General features: G+C 39.0%; 2 protein-coding genes across 5 annotated transcripts; one reads left to right on the top strand and one right to left on the bottom strand.

The window, feature by feature from the left end:
- Window positions 1–68: 68 nt before the first annotated feature.
- Window positions 69–10,737, top strand: znf106b (zinc finger protein 106b). 3 transcript variants are annotated; one of them, XM_007545995.2, is made up of 21 exons: window positions 69–161; window positions 433–625; window positions 725–786; window positions 1,304–1,507; window positions 2,335–3,474; window positions 3,553–3,871; window positions 3,952–4,018; window positions 4,628–4,782; window positions 4,883–4,943; window positions 5,738–6,413; window positions 7,016–7,065; window positions 7,160–7,293; window positions 7,396–7,530; window positions 7,972–8,088; window positions 8,180–8,371; window positions 8,800–8,862; window positions 9,018–9,137; window positions 9,246–9,317; window positions 9,392–9,463; window positions 9,570–9,716; window positions 10,092–10,737. In XM_007545995.2, exons 2-21 carry the CDS (start codon window positions 497–499, stop codon window positions 10,146–10,148), a joined length of 3,972 nt encoding a protein of 1,323 aa, XP_007546057.1. In that variant the 5' UTR covers window positions 69–161; window positions 433–496; the 3' UTR covers window positions 10,149–10,737. The 3 variants fall into 3 exon arrangements, with proteins under 3 accessions (XP_007546057.1, XP_016524252.1, XP_016524257.1); XM_016668766.1 differs by having other exon boundaries at window positions 4,610–4,782; XM_016668771.1 differs by lacking the exon at window positions 2,335–3,474 and having other exon boundaries at window positions 70–161; window positions 4,610–4,782.
- Window positions 10,738–10,876: 139 nt separating this feature from the next.
- On the bottom strand, window positions 10,877–21,277 carry capn3b (calpain 3b). Of its 2 annotated transcripts, none has more exons than XM_007546023.2 (23): window positions 20,774–21,277; window positions 19,413–19,482; window positions 18,238–18,356; window positions 17,179–17,312; window positions 16,732–16,900; window positions 16,435–16,518; window positions 16,253–16,344; window positions 16,055–16,132; window positions 15,681–15,841; window positions 15,431–15,600; window positions 15,331–15,342; window positions 15,036–15,244; window positions 14,891–14,921; window positions 14,427–14,450; window positions 13,629–13,715; window positions 13,456–13,533; window positions 13,314–13,371; window positions 13,153–13,217; window positions 12,496–12,564; window positions 12,333–12,411; window positions 12,096–12,212; window positions 11,781–11,839; window positions 10,877–11,265 (listed from the first exon to the last, which is right to left on the bottom strand). In XM_007546023.2, exons 1-23 carry the CDS (start codon window positions 21,092–21,094, stop codon window positions 11,239–11,241), a joined length of 2,313 nt encoding a protein of 770 aa, XP_007546085.1. In that variant the 5' UTR covers window positions 21,095–21,277; the 3' UTR covers window positions 10,877–11,238. The 2 variants fall into 2 exon arrangements, with proteins under 2 accessions (XP_007546085.1, XP_016524267.1); XM_016668781.1 differs by having other exon boundaries at window positions 13,629–13,717; window positions 14,435–14,450.
- Window positions 21,278–21,455: the final 178 nt, after the last annotated feature.

Raw genomic sequence — 21,455 nt, 5'->3', positions numbered from 1 at the left:
TTTAAGCTGTTTCATCCCCATGGTTTGTAGATCTAAAAACTGGAATTTCCGGTGCTAACAAGGATGAACTATTGGTCGACGTCAAATTGGACGTAAAATACGTCAGCAAACATGGCGGCGACGTAAAGAAAAGGGTTTTGGAGCCATGTGAATTTTGTCAGGTATTTACAAAACTTGTTTTAATAATTTTACTGTTTTGTTACATTTGAAAATCCGAGCAAAACTTACTTAAATGTTCTTTAAATCAGTGTATCGTTGTTTTGGAATCGCTTCGATTGTTAATGTGCAACTGCTAACTAAATTCTCAGAGATTTCAGTTTAATACCACGTTGTCATGGATTTATTTGTTTAAAAATAACAATTGAAACATTTTATGGAGCTTGCCTCTTGACTGGTCTTTTTCCTTGATAACATCATTGGTATTTAAACCAGTGCAAAAACAAGGTAGAGACGGTGAGTTTTTGCAGTTTGGACTCAGGATCAGAGTTGTTCAGACATGGCAGACGAACAGAACAAAATAAAGAAGCCGAAGAAAATAAAGAAGCCGAACAAAAGAAATAAGCCATCCTTCGCAAAGGTGAAGAAAACCTACTGCATTGTATGTCGCAACGAATATTTAAAAAATGTAAGTGGCTGTAGTTATTACAAATTTTGATTTGATTTTTTTTCTTTCTTTTTTTTCCATTAAAAAAATCTAACTTTGTTTTTGTCTCCCCAACTGCAGGAAGAACATGATCATATGCACAGCATACAACATCACAGTGAGCTGGACAAGGCGGTGGGCAAGTAAGTACCATTTTTTGTGACAGCAAAAATAAATATTTTACGTGTTTATGTTGTAGAAATGTGGCACATTGTGAATTGGGATACAGTAACAAAAACGTCATTGTTATGGTCGTTATTATTATCATAACAATGATGTATGATTTCACTAAAACGGAAACATGCTGTTGCACTAGCCCTCCCCAGAAATCAGCATCATTTGATCAATATTGGAAGAGGTCCAATGCTGTTGGAAATAGAGTTTGACATTTTCCACATCTGGATTATTATGGAAAAATATTTGTATTTCCAGGCCTTGTCTTTAATCAGTTTCTAAAAGTTGTATCCATAAGGCATGTTTTAACAAGCCTTTATAAAACTCAAACTTGTATCATTCCGGGATTATGATTTTATATTATTGCATTGATAGGATTTTTGTCATAAAGTATTATCTTTTAAAAATATTGAATTGTTTGAAAGCTAGAAATTCATCTGTATTTTCTTTATATATGATGTATTATTTCTGTCTTCATTTCAATAGAGATGCCATTCACAATTGCCAGGCATGCAAGATAAATTCATTGGATTTGAAAGCATACGCCAATCATATCCTAACATCTGAGCACCAAATTCGGCTTAAGAACCTGAAGAGCAGAAATATTAAGCCTTTGTCTCTGTTCAAGATTCTCAGCTCAGCTACTATAAAGAGCATTGTGACGAGAAACAAGGAACTGACCAGACTGAAGTAAGAATTTCATCTGCTTAATGCTTTCCTGTTGCAGACAAAAAAGTGGGTTTATTTTGCAAATATTCAGATTGAATATTTGTTTGACAAGTAGTAGTATGACAAGTAGCCATTGTCATTGCTGTGACAATAGCTACTCTTCATGGGGTCCACATCATAAAAAATACATTTATTACAAAAACAGTTCGACCCTTAGTATAACGTTGATTATATTAAACATAAACATACTGATTCATAAATTTACAATTAGAAGACTTTACAGGCTTCTAACCCCTATGATAAGCCTGGTAGGCCACCAGGCTTTACTTGTTCCCCGCCAGGCTAAGCATCGCTTATTTAAGATTTTTTTAAATTTTTGTATTTTAAAGACTTTATAGTTGGTGTTTGGGTATTAATCTTCCAATCTTTCAATAACACATAATTATCAAGTGATATTTTCAAATTTCCTGTCAACTTTAAACATTTTTTAACTCAAAAACACAACAGGCCACTGGATGAATGAGTGCCTTAGAGCCCAACCACTGGGCTTAGCAAGTTTTCCGGGGGACACCTTGCTTTATATAATAAATTAATTAAACAGGGCTCTTTTAAAAATTCTAGCATTTTTTCCATTTAAAACAGGAAGGAATTGACTTATTTTTAGACGTATGTTTTTATACCTCTAGAAAGAAGTTTTGTCCAGCATGCACAAAAATAAATATTCTGTCCAGCATTCCTGTTGCGTGGTGGAAGAGTAAAGCAACCTTTTAAAGCGTGCCTTGTGGTAAATTGTGGAAAGCCTAGCTAAATGAAAGTTGATTATATAAAAAGAATGGTTGTATTTTCAGAAAGAAAGAAGAGAGGAAGACTAAAAAGAAAAAAAAGCAGGAAGTCGGGCAAAGGTGTGCAAAGACGCAGCAACATGGAGTCCAAAACAGGATACTGGACGCCAAAGAAACAATACCAAAACAACCCAAACAAATGCAAATGAAAACTCCAAATCAGTGGCAGCAGCCACACTTCCCAGAAAGCAACTGTGGTGTCATTCAAAATAAGGAGAACAAAATGTTCCCCATACAGAAACCACCTCTATACAGAACATTTCCTGATCAGAACTGGAGACCACCTTATCAGCCAAGAGCTCCTGCTGGTCAGCCTTTTCATTACCAATACGGCTGGCATCAGAACCAGCAATGGCATAATGATTACTTTGCCAACGACCAGTGTTACCAAGGGGAAATGAACTGTTTCGAAAGTAGTCCATATAGCTACTCTAGGCCTCCAGCTGGCCCGTCGAAACAAATGATGCCCAAAGTGAGCCAGAGCAACTTTAATGAGCAGAAACCCGTGGGAAACTGTTTCATCACCAGCGGACCGCTCCCTCAAGATGGAGCCAACTTGCTTGATCACAACCAATCAGAAGAAGGGAATTCCACTCAACCAAAACATCCGAAAACCGACTCGGTTTGGCCAGAAAGTTCAAGCAGTTCGGCTCCGGGGGATTCCGAAAACAAATCTGACAGTCAGGCTTCTGTGCGGGACGTTGATATTGGCTTCATGCTGAAGCAAATCAGGAGAACACTTGGCGTCAGGGAGCCATGCAGGGCGGATCGAGAAGCCCGGCGGCAGAACGGGAACGGCCACACTGAGGATCACAGCGCAGAGAAGCAAAATGCTGCAGACCAGCAGGCAGAAACTCTGGATAAGACTGAGCTGGCCAGCACCCATGCTACCATTGCTAATGCTGATGCTTTTCCTTCCACTATCACCATCAATGCTTCGACCTCCGTGATGCCCGCTGAGCCCAATTTTACCAAATCTCCTAAAGTCCGGGTTGCCCACAAATCCAGTACGGCTAAAGCAGCAAAAGAGACCATTCATAAGCCAATCCTAGACAAGCTGCATCACCAATCAGGAGCCAAGAGCAGTTTGAACTGGGATGAGATGTACAGCAATTTGAAAAGGAAGAGCTTAAAAGGCGCGCCTCGGTGAGGACCTTCTCCTGGCACAAGGTGTTTATTTTGATCTCTTGACCTCTTGGTGACCTCTCTTCGTTTCTCGTTCAGGTTCGGAATCGAGTTTGGAACCCAGCCGACAGACGTTGAACGCCCACTGCACGAAGGTGACCTGCTGCTATCTGAGGGTTTCCATTGGGAATCGGTTCCAGACAACCTTTTAGTCCCGTCTCCCGCTCTGCCCTGTTCACAAGGCAGTCACCTTGAAACGCAGTCAGACTTCCAGACACGGGACTATTCAGAGAAACCCAATGTCCCCCAGGCAAGCTACAGCCACAAGAAGGCAAAAAAGGTTACTGTAAAAGTGGAACCAAAAGTGGAGGATGAGGATGAAGAAGTGAGCAGGAAGAGGACAGTCAGTATAGTGGAAGTAAGTTGGGCTTTAAAGTGCGGTATCCAGTTTGATGACCTTTTACAATGGTGGAAGTTCATTATTGGGTATTTTTGCAGGAAGGCGACCTTTCTGACAGACCAAGGTGTAAAAAGAGGAAAACAAAATCAAGAAAGGATAATTTAGGTACATGAAAATCTTTTGCTTATGTGTCTTCTATAAACTGTTGGGTCATAAGTAATTCAAAAGGTTTTTTTTATTTACAAATCAGACAAAAAAGCTAGTATGTGGTGTTTCCTCAGGCTCTCTTAGGGTAGGGAACATAATACCTAAAATATGGGAAATCATTGTTTTACCTATTGGCTTTATGTACGTTAAACAAAAGTTTTTTTAAAACACTGCAGAGTTCCTACAGTCTGCAAAAATAAGAAATTTGTTTTTATGAATTGCCCTTTTTAAATTAGTAAGATCAAATATAGAGACTCCATCTTTTCTTCTGCCCATACTTTCAGTTTGTCTTTTACAGGCCTTTGTAATTGAAGCCTGACCTTCATAGAAACATTGCAGATAAATTCATATTTGTTTGCTGACTGTAAAATGGACTGAGAAATTTGATCATTTGAAAAATATGCATTAGCGCTGACTGGTTAGTTTTGATGTTTAATAAAACAATGATTTCCATCTTTCAATCTGAAGGAAATGTGTGTATTTTATAAGTAGCTGTGGACAATACTTGATAGTGTTTGTTCAGATTGTACTGTGCTGTGTTTCTAAAAGTCTTGCATCACCATGCAGACCAGAGTCGGATGGACCAGCTGCTGGCTGTCTCGCTCCGGGAGGACGAGCTGAGCCACTCGCTGCAGGATCTGGAGCAGTCTATGGTCCAGGCGCGCAATGCGCTGCAATCTGCATACGCAGAGGTCCAAAGACTGCTGCTTCTGAAACAACAGGTCCCGCTGGCTGTTGAAAAACGCAGCATCTTTTATTCTCTCTTTCTGTCTTTCAGAGATGGTGACTTAATGTTTTCCTCTGGTTTTCTTTTCCTTTCAGGTTACAGCTGAGGTCAACAACCTGAGAACACAACGCATTGAGATCCTGCAAGGAATGCAAGGTAAAATAAATCATCTTGTATGAAGTCATTTAATCACAAAAATGAAACGTTAATGATACGTTAATGATTGCAAACTTGAAACTTCTTTTACCAACTTAAGAAAAAATGTTGGCTGGACGATATGGCCGAAAAACTTATCATGATATAAGTGTTTCATAGTAGTCGACATTGATAATTATTGATTAGATTATTGTTTGAAATATCTGAAATATTACCAAACTGGTAGCATGACTGTTCTGACCACAGTTTTCACTCCACACCGTTGTTTATTTGTTTTTACGGAGTTAAGAGGCACTTTAGCAGAAGTTACTCATCAAGTTGTTGCTAGGTAACCGAAGTTGATGGGAACTTGAAGCTGCTTGTTACCCAGTAGGTTGTTGCTGGGTAACCAAAGACTGACGGACTCAGTTGATTCCACCCAAGGTTGAGCGGCTAAAGCTTTTCCTCTGCCTACATCTCCCAGAATGCTGTGGCGTTGTGGATCAGAGTTCACTGAATATTCTATAAATTGAATATTCTATCAGTTGTATTATCTATTGATATTGATCTATCGCAATATTTATTATTATTGATTTATTGCGTAAGTAAAAAAAAATAAAAATACATCTGAGTAAAAATACTTTCAAAAGTAATTTTTTTCCCCCAAAATGTTATTCAAGTAAAGGTAAGTAGTTACTGCCAATCCTTCCGACGAGTTGCTTTGCTCATTTCAGATTGCCTTCCAGACTAACAATTCAAACAAATGTTATAATAGATGATTATGACTCCTAAAAGATAATAATTATCTCTAACAGAAGGATACTCTGGAGCTACTCCAGCTGAGCAGAGAACCTCCTCACCTGGTTCTGCATCCACCATGTCAACAACTTCCTTTCCTTCCTCACTGATCCTGCAGCAGCCTGCAGCAACCCCGGCCTCTTTCATGACTCTACCTCAGCCGGCTCCCCTTGCCCGGCTGGCTGGGTCGCCGAAGCAAGAGGTGACTCGTGTAGTCGCAGCGGGACAGACGAGTCATCTGTCCGTACCCTCTGGTCTGCAACCCACCACTGAGGTCCCCACTTCAGCTCACGGACCTCCTCCTGAATCCTCTGCCAGGCAGCAAGAGCAGGAGATGAGGGACAGGTTGACGTGTGGAAAGACCAAGGTTTTGGAAAAACGAATACAGTCTTCGGATGTTGTGGAAGGAGCACAAGAAAATCAAACCACAGAACAGGATATAGGAGAAGAGCCTGGAAAGGAGCAGATGAAAGCGTCGCGCATGGACGATGAGGACGATGAGGGCAACGAGAGCGACGACTCAGTGGAGGTGGTAAATGCCTCCACCCTGGATGTCATACACATTGAGGAGTCAGAATGTGAGGATTCAGCAGAGACAGTTTCTCCAGAGCAGCCCGAAGATCCCCAGGAGTCTGTGAGCCTGGAGTTGAGCTGTGCGAGCACGCAAACGTCTCAGCAGTGTGAGACGGAGAGGTGAGCTGGGGTCAAGTCTCTGAAGGAAAGAGGAACTTTTATGGCAGGGGGCGTCCAAAACGCAGCAAATGCAGTTCAAGAATGATGCAAATTTGTTCCTTGAACTTTTTAATTTTAATATTATTACCAACATCATTTTTTTACAAAGGAAAATGTTAAATATGGCACATTTTATCCATCTTTTTACCACCAACCTCTTATAACGTCTATTGAGACTTTTACTGAAAAGCTAACTTTGCTGCACCCGCTTAGCTTTTATTTAATTTATTCAACTCAGCTAAATATAGCAAATGTTTTGAAAGAAAGCGACCCAAATCCTCTGTTTAAAACTAAAAATGAATTTGATCAACCGAGCCTGAGTCTTTCATTTGATAACGTAAATGTGCAAAATTCTTTAAATGTTTGAATAACGATACAATAAACAACATTCTTTCCTGCAAAAAAGAAAAAAATTGGGTTACTTTATTTCTTTTTCTTTTTTTTTTTTCATTTTCTTGACCCGTTAATACTCAATAATTTTGGCCCAAGTGAGAGAAAGTTTGGACACCCCTGTTTTCTAGAATGTGCCTGTTTTGCCAACTTCTGTTTCTCCAATCTCACAGGAAATTTGAGCCTGCAGTTAAGCAGAAAAAAGATGCCAGTCAGCCTGCAGGTAAGGGTGTCTCTTTATTTTTTTTATTTTTTTGTCTTTTTAAATGCACCACATTGAAAAAAAAATGATGCGTCTAAACACGATGATATTCCAGAGTCTGTGGAAGAAAAGGAACCTTATTTAGGGGAGTTTTTGAGTCATTCCGGCCCCGTCCACGGCCTCCAGATCCACAACGGACAGCTGTACACGTGCTCAGGAGATAACACGGCCCGGGCCTACAACCTGCTGGTAGGATGCTGGAGATTCGAAAGCAGCCTTCACAAAACAGAGAAACCTTATTGTCTCACACATGAACGGAGTCTTAAAAAAAATGTGTTTTCATTAATTCAGACCAGAGAGTGTGAAGCGGTGTTTGAGGGTCACACAAACAAAGTCAACTGTCTGTTGGTGTCGTCTCTGCCGAACATGCTGGCACGCCTCTACACCGGATCCAGTGACCAAACTATCCGCTGTTACAGCATAAAGGTACGAAATGCCTCTGAAAACATTAAAAACACTGCAAATCTTTTCTCCTTCCTTCCTCCATTTCTTCCTTCTTTCCTTCTTTCCTTCTTTCTTTAGTTCCGTCTTCCATCCTCCCCTTCTTTGCATCCATCCATCTCATGGATTTTGCAGTTTTCTGTATATAAAATGAGATTTTCTGCCAAAAATTTGTAGGAAACTCTATTTAAATTCTTAAAGTTAGTTTCAAGAGGGCTGATTAATGTGAAAAGCTTTTAGTGCTTCAGATCTTTAATATCAAATATTACTTTATTGGTGGATGACTGGGGTTATTGCATTACATTAAGACTTTCCTCAGACAACCCTTAAAATATATCTCCTGAAAGTTGAAAGAAATCAGGAATTATTTATCAGTAGTGACTCTTCTTTTACACTTTGGATGTCTGTATTTTTCTTGATTTGTAGTCTAAAAAGTGCCTTGAGCAGATCACTCTACCAGACAGAGTGCTGTGTTTGCACATCGCCTGGAATATTCTGTACGTCGGTCTCGCCAGCGGCTCTGTCATCAGCCACGACCTGAAGGTCAGCAGCCGTTCTCCATCAAATCTGAACCGTTTGAGGCCGCAGAAAAAAGGCGAAATCCTCATCGTTTTCCCCGCATGTCGTCATTTAGACGCTGAAGGAGCTGGACGTGTTGGAGTGCCACGGCCCACGCGGCGTCAGCTGCCTCGGCACGTCTCAGGAGGGTGCGCGGCGCCTGCTGCTGGTCGGGTCGTACGACAGCACCATCACCGTCCGCGACGCCAAGAGCGGCCTGCTGCTGCGGACACTGGAGGGTCACACCAAGACCGTGCTCTGTATGAAGGTGACGAGAGCGCGCCGTCTAATACCGTAACATGTTTCTGCTCTATGTTAGGATCATTTCTGTTGCACTTACATGAAAAAGAGCGATAGTAGACACTCTTTAGGGAAAGATTCAGAGTAACAATCAGCTTCCTATTGTTTCCTTATCTCCGCTCATAATGGCTTTGGCATTATAATTTAGTGTCTTGCAAAGGAATTGATATCAATTGAACCTCTTCATGTTTTAACTTGTAATAACAAACCGCAATGCCTTTGATGTGTTAAACCAACACGTGGAGGTTATGCATGAGCTGAGAACATTTGCAGCGTTCCTTTAAACTTCTTTTACACCATATTATTCTCTGGCTGATTTTCTACAGCTCAGGCTGCTGTTTCTCAAACATCTGTTGCTGTTTTGTTTGTTTTAGTTTACTTTTCTGTTGTTTTCAGGTGGTGAATGATCTGGTTTTTAGTGGTTCCAGTGACACATCTGTCCACGCCCACAACATCCATGTAAGTCCTCCACATGAACTGGCCACATTCTGAATAAATCAGAGTGTGCGCAATCAGTAAGGTGATGATTTTTAAACATTAATTTGTGCTTTGTGACCATCTAGACCTGTATTTCTTTCCAGCTTCATGCTCTCTGTTGTCATTGATGCTTACAGACTGGGGAGTTGGTTCGGATCTACAAGGGTCACGGTCACGCCGTCACATCCATCGTCATTCTGGGGAAAGTGATGGTGACGGCCTGCGTGGATAAATTAGTTCGTGTGTATGAGCTGCAGGTATTCGTGGCCTCGTTGAATCCTGAGATTTGCTTCCGTGTGAATTATGTCAGTCAGACCTGTGGGCATGAAACCACTTCAAGCATGCTGTCTGGTTTGTTTTTGTAGTCCCATGATCGTCTGCAGGTCTACGGGGGTCACAGTGACATGGTGATGTGCATGGCTGTGCACAAGAGCGTGGTAAGTGGACTAAAACCAGCCTTGGGTATTAAAATGCTGGATTTTCAGATGCATTGATGAATCGTTTCACACAGATCTACACAGGCTGCTACGACGGCAGCGTTCACGCTGTAAAACTCAACTTGATGAAAAACTACCGCTGCTGGGTAAGAACTGCAGACAGACGGGAAGCTTTAACCCTCTCACAGTGGCTTCTTTTTTTTTTTTATTATTTGTTTGTGTGTTATGTGGTTATGTTTGTCCTCTGTCCAGTGGCAGAGTTGCTCCCTGATTTTTGGCATTCAGGAGCATCTCTTTCAGCACCTCATCCAAGACCACAGCAACTCCAATCTGCAGACGGTCAAATGTCGCTGGAAGGAGTGCAACCATTTTTTCAGCACACAGCAGTCAGTCAAACAGGTAAGCGTTTAATCATTTTCCTTCCACTGACAATAATGAACTACTTTGTGTTATAACATTAAAGACAAAATATTAAAAGTTCAAGCGACATAACTCTTTTTGCAGAGCTTTTTTAGATGTAATTTTGTGAACTTTATGAATATTTAATAAAATGAGAAGAGTAGATTTTTAATAATGGGACCCATTGCATTTATTTTAATATCTGCTCAGAGCTTTAAAACTTTTTGTTTTCTGCTTCAGACTTCTCCTCTCCTGTGACGGATTCAGATATTCTTGGCATATAAGCATCATATTTCCTATAAATATGATGACTTGACTAAATATGTAATAAATATGTTGACTTTGTAAGCTGTTCTGTTTGGGATTTTCCTGCAGGAGCTGCCCAAACACATGCAGAACCACATTGATAGTGAATGCAAGCTGCAGCCTTGACAGGATGGCAGTCGAAGCTATGCAGAAGACGATGCAGAGAATCTCGGCGTTTTGTTCTTTCCTTTGTAGAAACGCGGCTGCTGTTGATATTCTGGAACAAATTCAGGGTTTAAATCGTCACATCTGACTTTCTCCTGGAAACATCTGCAGCATCAGACGTAAAGAGAAACCTCAATTTTTTTCAGTTTTGACAGTATTTCCTCTGTCCAGTTTTTCTTTTTTCTTTTTTTTTTTTTGTCTACATGGTAGAAAGTATCAGTCATCCTAATTTTTCACCAGCTACTTGACACAATTTTAGTTGATACCAAATTGACGTTATTTCATACATGAAGCAAATCCTTCAGATCATTTCTACAAATAATCCATTTTAAGTATTATTTGTGCACTGAAACAAAAATAATAATGCCGACATCTTCCAGCATAATTGCATAGGTTAGAGGCCGTTTACACTATAAACATAAACATAATGGTGTAATAATTCAGCAGATTTAGTCATCCAGGTGCACTACACCAATATCACCCAACTGGTGTAAAATACTGATCTGTTTTTAAGGATTATAATACTTAATAAAAATGAGTTGAAATTATCTTTCATGTCCATCAGACTGACATTGATCTTGTTTTGGTGAAAGAGTAAAAATCATTATAGCAAAAAATGTTTTACGTTTCTGTATTTTGCCGTGTAATTCCTGCAGGAATAAAGAAAGAAAGAAAGTAGTGCTCCATAATTCATTTAACTTTCTTTATGCTTTTTGCTCAACAGTAATGCGTACCGTTTGTGTGCGGTAATAAAGCAAAACAAACATGTTTTCCCTCATTCTTTTAAATATTGTTTCCAGAAAGATTTAACAAACAGATTCTTTCATATTTATAACATTAACGTTGAGATTTTTTAAAATATTTTCGTAGCCTGAGATGAAATTGAAAACTTTGATAAGCGAAAATTAAATGCTTAAGCCACAATGTTGATTAAACTTGCAGTCAAAACCTGGATTTAACGGCATTAACAGTACAGAAACATGATTTAATGACTTTTAGAGTCCAGACTCTTAACGAGGTGTGATCAAGTAGATCGCCGGGTAATCTTCATCTAGGAATACATCGTCAGCTGAAGCCACTGGAAGATAACACAAAAAACATTTTTAATTGACCTTTTTTTTTTTAATGGTATTTATCCAAAGAATTTAATCCTTATTTTAGTCGTAAATTAGATTTAGATGCATCCTAAAAATTGTTTTTGTAATATTTTGTAACCAAAGAACAAACCACTTAAAGGGAAACCAGCAAACCCAGTGGAAAAGACTTTTTTTGTGTGTGAAATATTTCTGATTCTTTTGATATTTGAATGTTTAAGCAATGCAAAACGAATATAAAAAGTCTTGCTGCAATATCCACTTCCAGCTCATGATCATGTGCATTTCAAGAGGTTGACAACAGATGCATATTTAACTTGCTAAAGCTATTAAATAGGAGTTATTTTTTATTTATTTATTTTTTATCAGCAGTCAAATATCCTCTGCGGGTTATGCCAAAAGAAAAGCTCACTGATTTCTACAAAATGCAGATTTAAGTTTTAAAGAGTTGAAACACAAAACGCCAACGTAAACCATAGAAATAAACAAAGCGACTTACCTCCAGGACGTTTAGTTTAATTATTCCGTCTCCGTCTTTATCGAAGGCATTAAAGGCCCCTGAAAAACAGACGGATAAAGACAAATCAGATCTCTTTTTATCATCTTTGTGAATCCTGCAACTTATTCCCATCTAGTTTATGCCAACAGTGCGACCTTTGACTTCCTATGTGGAATATGAAAAAGGTTGATTCTTCTAATTTGGTTATTTTTCACTTTTTCCCTTAGCGAAAAGGCAAAAAGTGTTGTTTTTTTTTGTTTGTTTTTTTGTGTGTCTCTAACATGAAAAGCTAAGTGTTGAAATGTTTTGACTCACTGAACATTCCCTCTAGTCTCACAAAACAGCAGATGTAGCTGTCAAAGTCAATGTTGAGGTGTTCGTCTGCGTATCGCATGGCTATGATGTCGTACAACTGTTTATTGAGGTGAAACCCTGCAGAGATGGAAACATTTTTTTTAAGCCCAGTGATGTACAACTTAAGTTTAAAATCAGTTAGAATGTAGACCAAATATCTACCAGTATCTACAACTGATTAAATGGCTTCTTTCCCACCTGCGTCATTGACGGCGTTCCTCATCTCGAAGCTGCTGATGGAGCAGGACTTGTTTCGATCGTACCGTTTGAAGATGAGCTGGGAAAAAAAAAAAACGAAGATATGTGGACCCAACACCCGTCAGCATCACCAGACATTAAATCAGAGCTGAATGTGTCCTACCTGCCATGCTTTTATCTTTTTCCACAAGTGTTTGAATTCCTGGAAATTCAGTTTCCCCGATCCATCAGTCTGAGAAACGGTTGGTCACAGAAACATAAGTTCACAAAACTAGATATTGTTTCTAATGAAGACCATTTAGCAATGCTGAGATGCTAAAGCAATCCATAAAGTCAATTTCTTAAAAAAAAGTTTCTATGGAAGTAAAATGCAAAAAGAACTTAAAAAGTTCAGTCCTTAGTGTTTCAATAAGTCATGTGCGTAATATAGATTTTTATCTGTTTGTTCCGGTAGTTTTGTATCTTTTAAAACACACTGAACCAACGAAAGTCCTGAAATTAATACAATAATAATGCGCAGTCATTTATTAATTCACAAAACAGATTTTATGAAGCCACTTAAAGAAAAATAACTCCTCTCCGACCTAAATTACTAACAAAACTAAAATCTGTCATAACAGTTTCCTGTTTTTGAGCAATTCTTGGAAGCGCCATCATGTTGCGAAGTCTTATTCTCGTTGAACCTTCTGACCGGTTGTGCCACATTTCCCCAAAAACTTGATCAAAATAGAAAATTCATTCATTGTGAATCCACGAGTCAGCAGGGAAACACCCTCCGTGTTTTTAAACAACTTCCTGCTTTTAGCATTTTAAAGGATACATCCATTAAGGCGATCATGCTTCGACACGTCTCGAGGCTGAAGCCTTCTGTCTTTATCTCACTATCTATAAAATAATAAAAAAAATAAAAATATAAAAAGAAGCAAAGATCAGAATATAAAAACCTTACATGGGTGCTGTAAACAAATTGTAGCTCTTTACGTTTAGAAAGAACGTTCTTCATGATCGTCTTGAGTTCGTTTGCACAGATCTCCATGTCCTAAGGGAGGGAGGAGATATTTGCCTGATTAAACAGCCGAGACATGATAGTTTCTGTAAATCTGTCTCATTCCTGCATACACACATCGCCTGCAATCTGTTTGTAAATGGCTCTGAACTTTTTCTCTTCCTCAGTCTCTTCTTCGTCTTGCAGCAGCTTACGCTAACAAATGAATGAGAAGAAAAATAAATCACAAGCATTTTTCAAGTATGCTTCCCATGGACAAGTAGATGCATTAAAGCATTAAAGTTTATTACCTTTGGTTTCTTCCTCTTTTCCCCCTGAATGCCGTCATGCTCAATTTCTTTGTTGGCGCGCGCTCTGTCTGATACAAATACAATAGGCTGGCGTGTGTGACACCCCCCAATATGAAAGAGGACATCAAAAAAATACAAAAGAGTTAATTGCATAAAATAACAACAATGACCTAAACAAATAAAAAAATGGCTGAAAACCTTGAAATAAATTCAGTTTTCCTTGCATTGCTAGCATCTCACACTGAACAACAGCAAAGGAGTCATCGCTTCCTTTGCTGTAGTTTTCACTGATAAGGTAAACTTATTGCCACTCCCTTACATCAAGAACCTAATTGGAATGACATGTTCTCTTGCCTTTCCCATTTTGAAGCATCACTAGGAGGAATTGGTGTCTGCTGTCAAGTCATAGTAAGAAAAAACTTAATTACTAACAGAGCATTTTAACTCCATTAATTAGAGTAAAGATGCTTTACTGTAATTAATAGTTGGAGTAAAGCATTTTTAAAGCTTCTCAATCAGTTTCAAGTGTGGAAATTTGTGCAGAGGTGGACTTGTTTTGGAGGGCTTCAGATCCTTATCTTGCTGAATAATGCAAGCGAACAATCACAAACTGATGGTCATTTGCATTTTAGGTTTGTCTTAAGTTATTTTTGTCTGAAATGAACATTTCTTCGATGACAAAACATTTAAGGAAAAATTAAAGTAAAAGATCTGAAGGAAGGTGGGGGCTACTTTTTCCACATGTTAAGAATACATTTAGCTCAAAATCCTTGAATTTCAGCATTATTCTGTTATTACCTTCTTTTTCTTTTTCTTGTCTTGCTGAAGGACAAGGAGGAACAGAGAAAAAAAGTAGATAAATAGATTAGAAAACACATGAATTGATGGCAAGAAAATGAATAGCAATGATAAATGTAAGACACAGCTAACAGTTAAATTTCATTCTATTCCATAGATGTCCCAATATAGCACAATTTATTATATTATTTGTTTTAGTTTTTAATTATTCAGTCTGTCTATATTATTCATTTCTGATACAGATTTAGCAGCATATTTTGAGTCCCTGTACAATAAAACAGTCCTGAACATTACTAAAGCCACTGGCCTTAACATTTAACCGTCACCTATCTCTAAACCTTCAAACCCTCAAAAACTGGAAAAACTATATAGATTCTTATACATTTCTGTAAACATGTAAAAAAAAAAAAACAATCCAGATGCTACAACATGAGCCACTATAAATCTACCATCAGTGTGCAAACCTCTATTTGATCGATGGTGCTCCCTACTTCCCTATGGAAAGAAAAACACAGACATAAATTACCAACGTTCATTCTTATTTAGTTTTTAAATTTTAATCCCTAACTTTGGCCCTCCGAATGTAACTGGAGCATCAGAGATACTTACTCAGATGTGCTCTGCTTCTCAGAGAAGACCCTGAGGATGAACTCTCCCTCCACGTGGGGTTCAAAGGTCGTGGGGACGATGACATACTCTCCCGGAGGCAGTCGGAAACGCTCCGTCACCTCCCGCAGGTTGATGTAGCTCTTGCACTTGGCTGTGGAGGCTGTGTAGAGGAAGAAGTCCTTCTGCAGATGCTGATTCTGGCCTTGCATCTGCACATTTTAACATCTTCAGTCAACACACGCAGCCTTGGAGAAAGTCCCAATCGGATCATTCTTGAAGACGGGGTATACTGTACCTTCTCTGGCACCTGCAGAACAAACCAAAAATTAGGCTTGAAGCAGAGTTTTTAGTGTTTTCAATTGATGTTGAGAATAAATGTGCCATGTAAACACAACCTTGTAGATAGAAAATCCAATGGTAAGGAATTTTGCTCCTTTATGGCGCTGCATCCTCCGACCCTTTTGCATCAGGGCTACGACAACAGTGCAGGCCACCTGCCCGTCCTCTGGGTCGTCGTCCTCCTCATAAAGCTGAAGCCGATACTGAGGGTTTGTCCAAAATGTGTCTATAGGGAATTTGTGATATTAAACTAGATTTTTTTTTCTCCAAGTTTAATTTAAAAAATGTGTTAATTGAAAGACAAACCTGGGAAGTTCCTGCAGCCACCAGCAGAGCTGCCTCTCACCCAGCGACCTTCATTGACCGAAACCGTCCAGGTCATCCGTTCGTTGTCCTGCAGTCCGTCGGGGGTGAGGTTACACATCTCCAGTTTGGTGAAAGTCTTCTTGAACTCATCAAAGGACATCCTGGTTTAAAAAAAAAAAAAAAAAAAAAAAAAAAAAAAAAAAAGACCAAAAATAAAGCTTGTAAGGAGAGCGGAAAAAAGTTTGAATAAAATTGCGATCCTTGGCCTGGAATGAGGAACATCTGGTGTCTGAAAATTTCATGTTTCGGGTAAATTTTTATTAAACAACTAAACGCTAAAAACAAAATGAAATGCTACAGCATTTTTCACTCACCAGAACTCACTTGTCTCCACCGTCTGTTTCTTCAGATTCTCCCTGTCTGCAGTAGAAATAGTCGACCACTCATCTGACCTATGAAAAAGATCGGCAGAACAATCACTTGACTTTATATCTTTAATTTGCAATTATTCTTGATTTCATACTTGATTTTAAATTAGTTTGCAGAAGCCATTTAGCCGTTTTGCATCTTACTTGGCACTCCAGGGACCTTTCCAGAGCACAAATCCCCAGGGATTGCGTAGACGAATCAGGCGGATTCTGGAGTCCTTTGAGACTTCGTCGCACTGAGAAAACACCACATCCCATTTCACGTTAGAAACGTCTTCCACTGCGAGGACGTGTAAGTCTGCTTTCAAATGACATTTCTGCTGCACCTCTTCCAGGCCAATGATGGAGTAGGCGTGACCCCTGACCAGCCCTTGGTCAGTTCGGGACTCCATTTCACTGGTGGAGGAAACCTGGCAGACATTTCAAAACAAAGATGTCCTGTTTTTTTTTTTAGTAAAGTTTATTTGCAACAAGGCAGGTTAAAGTGATTTAGACCAGTTGTGAAATGTTCTTCAGCTGACAGAAGGCCTACTTTTTGCTTCTTTAGGGAGAAAAAAAAAACATCTTTACTGCATTTTTACTGCTTTTTGCAGTAAAAATGGAGTGTTTTCTCCAACACTCACATCTATGGAGCTGCCCATCAGCGAGCCCCTCTCCAGCGCCTTCCTCATGATGGTGAAGAGATCAGCAGGTGCCTCGGACAGCTCAAAAAACTCAGTGACTCCACCTGTGAAATCCTCCATGGCTTCCAACGTGTTTCCCCCTTTCAGTGCCTCATAAGATCCGTGCAACCTGAGAGAGAGAGGTCAATCATTCTCGAAGCATTGCTGAGGTGTCTGACCTCAACGGCTTTTATCGCAGCTTCTGTAGCCAACTCAGGAAACATGAGAAGTTTCTTGGTTGAATGCCAAAATGTGTACATCTTGATTAGACATCTGGTTTCCTGTGTTCCTTCATAAAAGCTTTTCTTATGACATAAGTTTGCATCTAATCCAGAGGAAACAATATGTCATAAATATGCTTTTAAACAAGAAGGTCTTGGCTGAGCCTCGTAGACAGACGCTCCTTACTTGGCGTAAGCTTTTTCCAACAAAGCGCTCCAGAACTCGTTCTGTCTGAAAGATTTGGTGAAAACCAGCTGGTTGTTGCAGGTGGGGATGCGGTCATCCACAACCACGTCGATCCATTCACCATAACGCCAGAACTGAGTGAGAGAAAGATGTGAAATCCGTCACCAGGCAAAGATGAAATCCCACCACCTTTATGTGAGAGCATAAATTAGACTTCATTTTAGTTTTTCTGGTTATTCTGAGTTTTGGATGCAACATTATCTTTGTTTTTTTTAAAGAATTATTGTAATAATAAGATGTTTGTTCATATTAACTAATGGATAAATTGTTGCCACTTCTTTCTTAGATTTTTTTTTATATTGTTTATTTCCTTTTAACTTCTTCCAGTTTCATTTTAAAGTCTGTTTGGCTGTGAACACAACAGTTTGACCTCAGTCACATGAAATGAGACTGAGATTTTGCTATAATTTTTATTTTCTTGGGATTTATCACTTAAAACTGCCAATAAATATCTCTGGAGTGTATTTAAAACCAATGTTTCTTTAAGAAAATAAATCAAGAATTACATTTGCACGGAGGTATGGGACTCTCTTATCAGTATCCTCAGCACTAATTTGTGTTTTTACAGTGACTTGTGAAAATTAGATGGTATACCATCATAGTATTTACGTAGGTATGTATGAAATCATAAACTTTCATACATTGTTTTTTTATGAGTCTGTCCTTTCTAAGCACAAATTTTATGTAAATTTACTTTATCAGGTCACTGAATTTGAGGCCCTTGCATTTTAAAATGTTACTCCTGACACCAACTAGTGCCTTTTTTCCAGAATAATACTCTTTCACCACCGTGCTTGACAGAATTAGGTGTTTGTGGTCATACACCGTATTCAGTTTTCTCCAAATAAAACGCTGCGCATTACAGCAGAATAACAGTATCTGCCCTCGTCCGTACAAACATTGACATAGGCCATTATTCTAGGAAGGTGGCAATATTTTAAAAACGGTGCCACAAACTTTCGTCTTCAGCTCCGCCTCGCATCAACACTGATATGAAACCTGAAAGTGGAAGATTCCGGCGTAATTCTCAGTGAAGCTCTGGTCCGGAGGAATCACTCTGTACAGCAGCTTCTCGTTCAGAGTCAGGCAGGCGATGGCGGCGAGCAGCCAGCAGTCCCCTGCCAACAGATTCATGATCTATGAGGGCCGTGGGTTTATTCCAAGCAAACATTTGACTCTGAGCCACATTGCAGCAGGTGTTCACCAACAGTTACAATGAAAGTTGTTCCATGGCGTTTAAGTCGTGAAGCATCTTTGGCTTGAGCGCCGGGTGCAGTTACTCTTTCAATAACAGTAGAAGTAAAATGAGTAGATCAAAAATAAATGCAGTTTGTTTAGAAATGCAGTTTAGTAAGAGAATATTTTGTCTAACTTTGCGTTTTCATCCAAGTCAGACAAAATGTTTAAAATGTTAAATTTATCTGCGATGAACACACTGCGTATTTTTTAAAAAGCCGCTGTTGATCCACCAATTATAGAAAAATAAGTTTTTTTTATTTATAACCCTTTAATGTAAACTTATAAGTAAATAAATGTATTATAATTCATACATAAATAAAAATATTAGCTGTAGATGTGTCATTTTGTCTGTATAAAATCAACGTCTTGATGGTGACGAGATCAGAAGCTTCACAACATTTGCCTCCGTTAGGAATCATTGTAAAGGGACATTTCGCTGCTTTTCAACCTATGCAACCATTCTTAAGCACAAAGTCTTCTTAAAACTGAACTGAATTATCTCACTCTCAAAGCAACCTTGATTTTATTATGCTAGTGAAAGTAATTTTTTAAAAATGTAGAAGTTTGTTTGCTAGTTTACCCATGCAGAGTTAAATAATCATAGTTTAAGACGCAGACACAGAATTGGTTAGAGACAAAAAACAAGGAAACTGACCTCTTTATTTTATTAATGTGTTTTTATTTGTGGGTTTCAAGTACCTCAGTAAACCATAAAAAGCTGGGAATATGAAAAATTAATGATCAAATATTTTAAATTGAATATAAAAACCATTTCATTTTTTTTTTATTAATTATTTTTGCATCTTAAATCTTTAAAATATTTTATAATTGTATAATTTTCCAGACTGCTCTGGACTGGGATTATGCTACAGTTTTGAAAAGCAGCATGCTAATGCAACGTTGCCTGTGAAAGCAGGACCAGCTTAAAGAATTACCCAGAGTTCCTTGGCAGATGTCGGTTCTGTTGGCTCCATCGACGATGAACTGGGGATCTTCACAGATTTCCTGCAAGGCAAAAAAAAAAAAAAAAATGTTACATACAATTATCGAATGTCAACAATGTAATATATTAAATTAATTGATATTTCCAACAATTTGGATTCAAATTTGTCCCTTTAAACCACCCTGAGGTGCATTTAAAGGTAAGAAAATGCAAAAGTAAACAAGGGACATATTAAATCAGGTTAACTCTGATATCCTGTGCACATGAGCTACCAACACAGAGGTCTAAAAAGTTGGAGTCATGTTCTTAAATTAGAGCTTGCTCCACTGCTGACCCCCCCGGAAGGGATTCATGTGTCACTAATCTCAGCCAAATGCCTCAAGCTGCATAAATTATCGGTGATCGTGCAGAAATCACATCCCAAATTAAGTCAACTGTGACAAGGTGAGACACATTTCTTTTACATAAATGACCAAACACCCATGCTGAGAACTAGTTTTATCCAAAAAAGGTTGTTTGACCTTGAAGCACACGGTTTGACTTCAAATAGTTGTTTAAACTGGACAGGTTGGTGTCAGTTTTCTCATCTTAAAGTCTTCAAATATGATTTCTTTGAAACTCGTGTTTATACTGCATATGCAAAATCCAACATTTAGTCTGATTATGTTTATTCACCAAGGAAACAGAAAATCAATGATTACTAACAAAAAGAACCAGAAATTCTGGTCAGCTTACAAAAGTAAAGCATAAATTGAAGAATGCTTCTGTAACTTTTCCTCGTATAAACGTATAAACAGATTATTCTGTTTATACGTTTGATCTTCCGTTGCGGCACTCCTTAAGTTTTGAATGTTTTCGTTTTTAACCACAGTTTACAAGGGTATTCAGTGCTGTAAGCTCGGGTCTTAGATAAGGATTCTGCAATGTCTATGTTTGTTTTTAGCGTGCAGATCTGTGTCAGTATGTTGGCCGGTACTCTGGGTTGGGATAAGTTTCTCAAATGATGCTAGTTTCTGCCAAACGCTCCTGTCACACCTGCTACAAAAGGTTACATGTGGTCAAAGACAAATCTCAAACTCATGTGTGTCTCAGAAAACTGGACAAGTGTGACTTTGCCTTTACATTTTCCAGTGTTAGTCTGCTGAGTGTGACTGGAAGGTGATAACCCACAAGAATGCACTTGCTTCTCATTGCTGCCATATCAACCAAATGCTTTGCCCATATGCTGCATTGGAGGTGTTGAGATATACAGGGTTTGTTGTGGAGAGGTTTTATAGACAACTTAAAGCCTCCACTCTGTTAGGTGCAACATATCCTGAAGCATCTGACAAAAACCGAGAAGGGTATACTCACTGAGGGACGTTTCCACTCGAACTTCATTGTGGGTTTCTCGCTGTAAAAAAGTGAGGAGTCGTTTGCAGGGAAGAGAGGGTCCTCAAAAAGAACGTGCTTCGTCACATATTTATCCCTCAGCTCCAAAAAGGTCTTCAGGCGCTTTGCATCCTTGACGGCCTCATTTCTGCTGAGAATGGCCGAGTAGATGGAGTTTGCTCCTGTGATCCCGTAGTCAACATTGCCATCAGCCTCCAGTGACGCCTCAGTGTCAAGAAGCACTTTCACCTTTGTTTCTTCAACCACAGGTTCCTTCTCTGGATGGTTTCTGTCCTCCATCATCTAACCCTCTAGTGCCACTACTTCAAGTTGGGGACTTTTCTTTGCTGAAACAACATGCGAAGTTGCAAAATAACTTCCTGTGTTGTCTTAAACTAATCACTTTTAGTTCCTTTCTTTTCTAAAGCAAGAGTTATTACTGCTTCTGTGGGGTAAGAGCCACACTGCCACACTAGCAGTGCCCCTGGAGTAACTGCACCTAAATATAAACCTTTTTAAGAAGGGGAGGAGGCTTCTCAGAGTTCTCAATATCCAAGGTTCACAGTGTAGCTGTCAGATGAACAGCGTGGAATGAAATATGTAGTTAAATATATATTAAAAATCAGAAATTCCCCCACAAAGCCATGTTTTGCAACTAGATTTT

This window comes from Poecilia formosa, unplaced genomic scaffold (assembly GCF_000485575.1).
Source record: "Poecilia formosa unplaced genomic scaffold, Poecilia_formosa-5.1.2 Scaffold1, whole genome shotgun sequence".
Lineage (NCBI taxonomy): Eukaryota > Metazoa > Chordata > Actinopteri > Cyprinodontiformes > Poeciliidae > Poecilia > Poecilia formosa.
The sequence above is the reverse complement of the archived record's forward strand: the minus strand, read 5'-3'. Positions and strand labels throughout refer to the sequence as shown.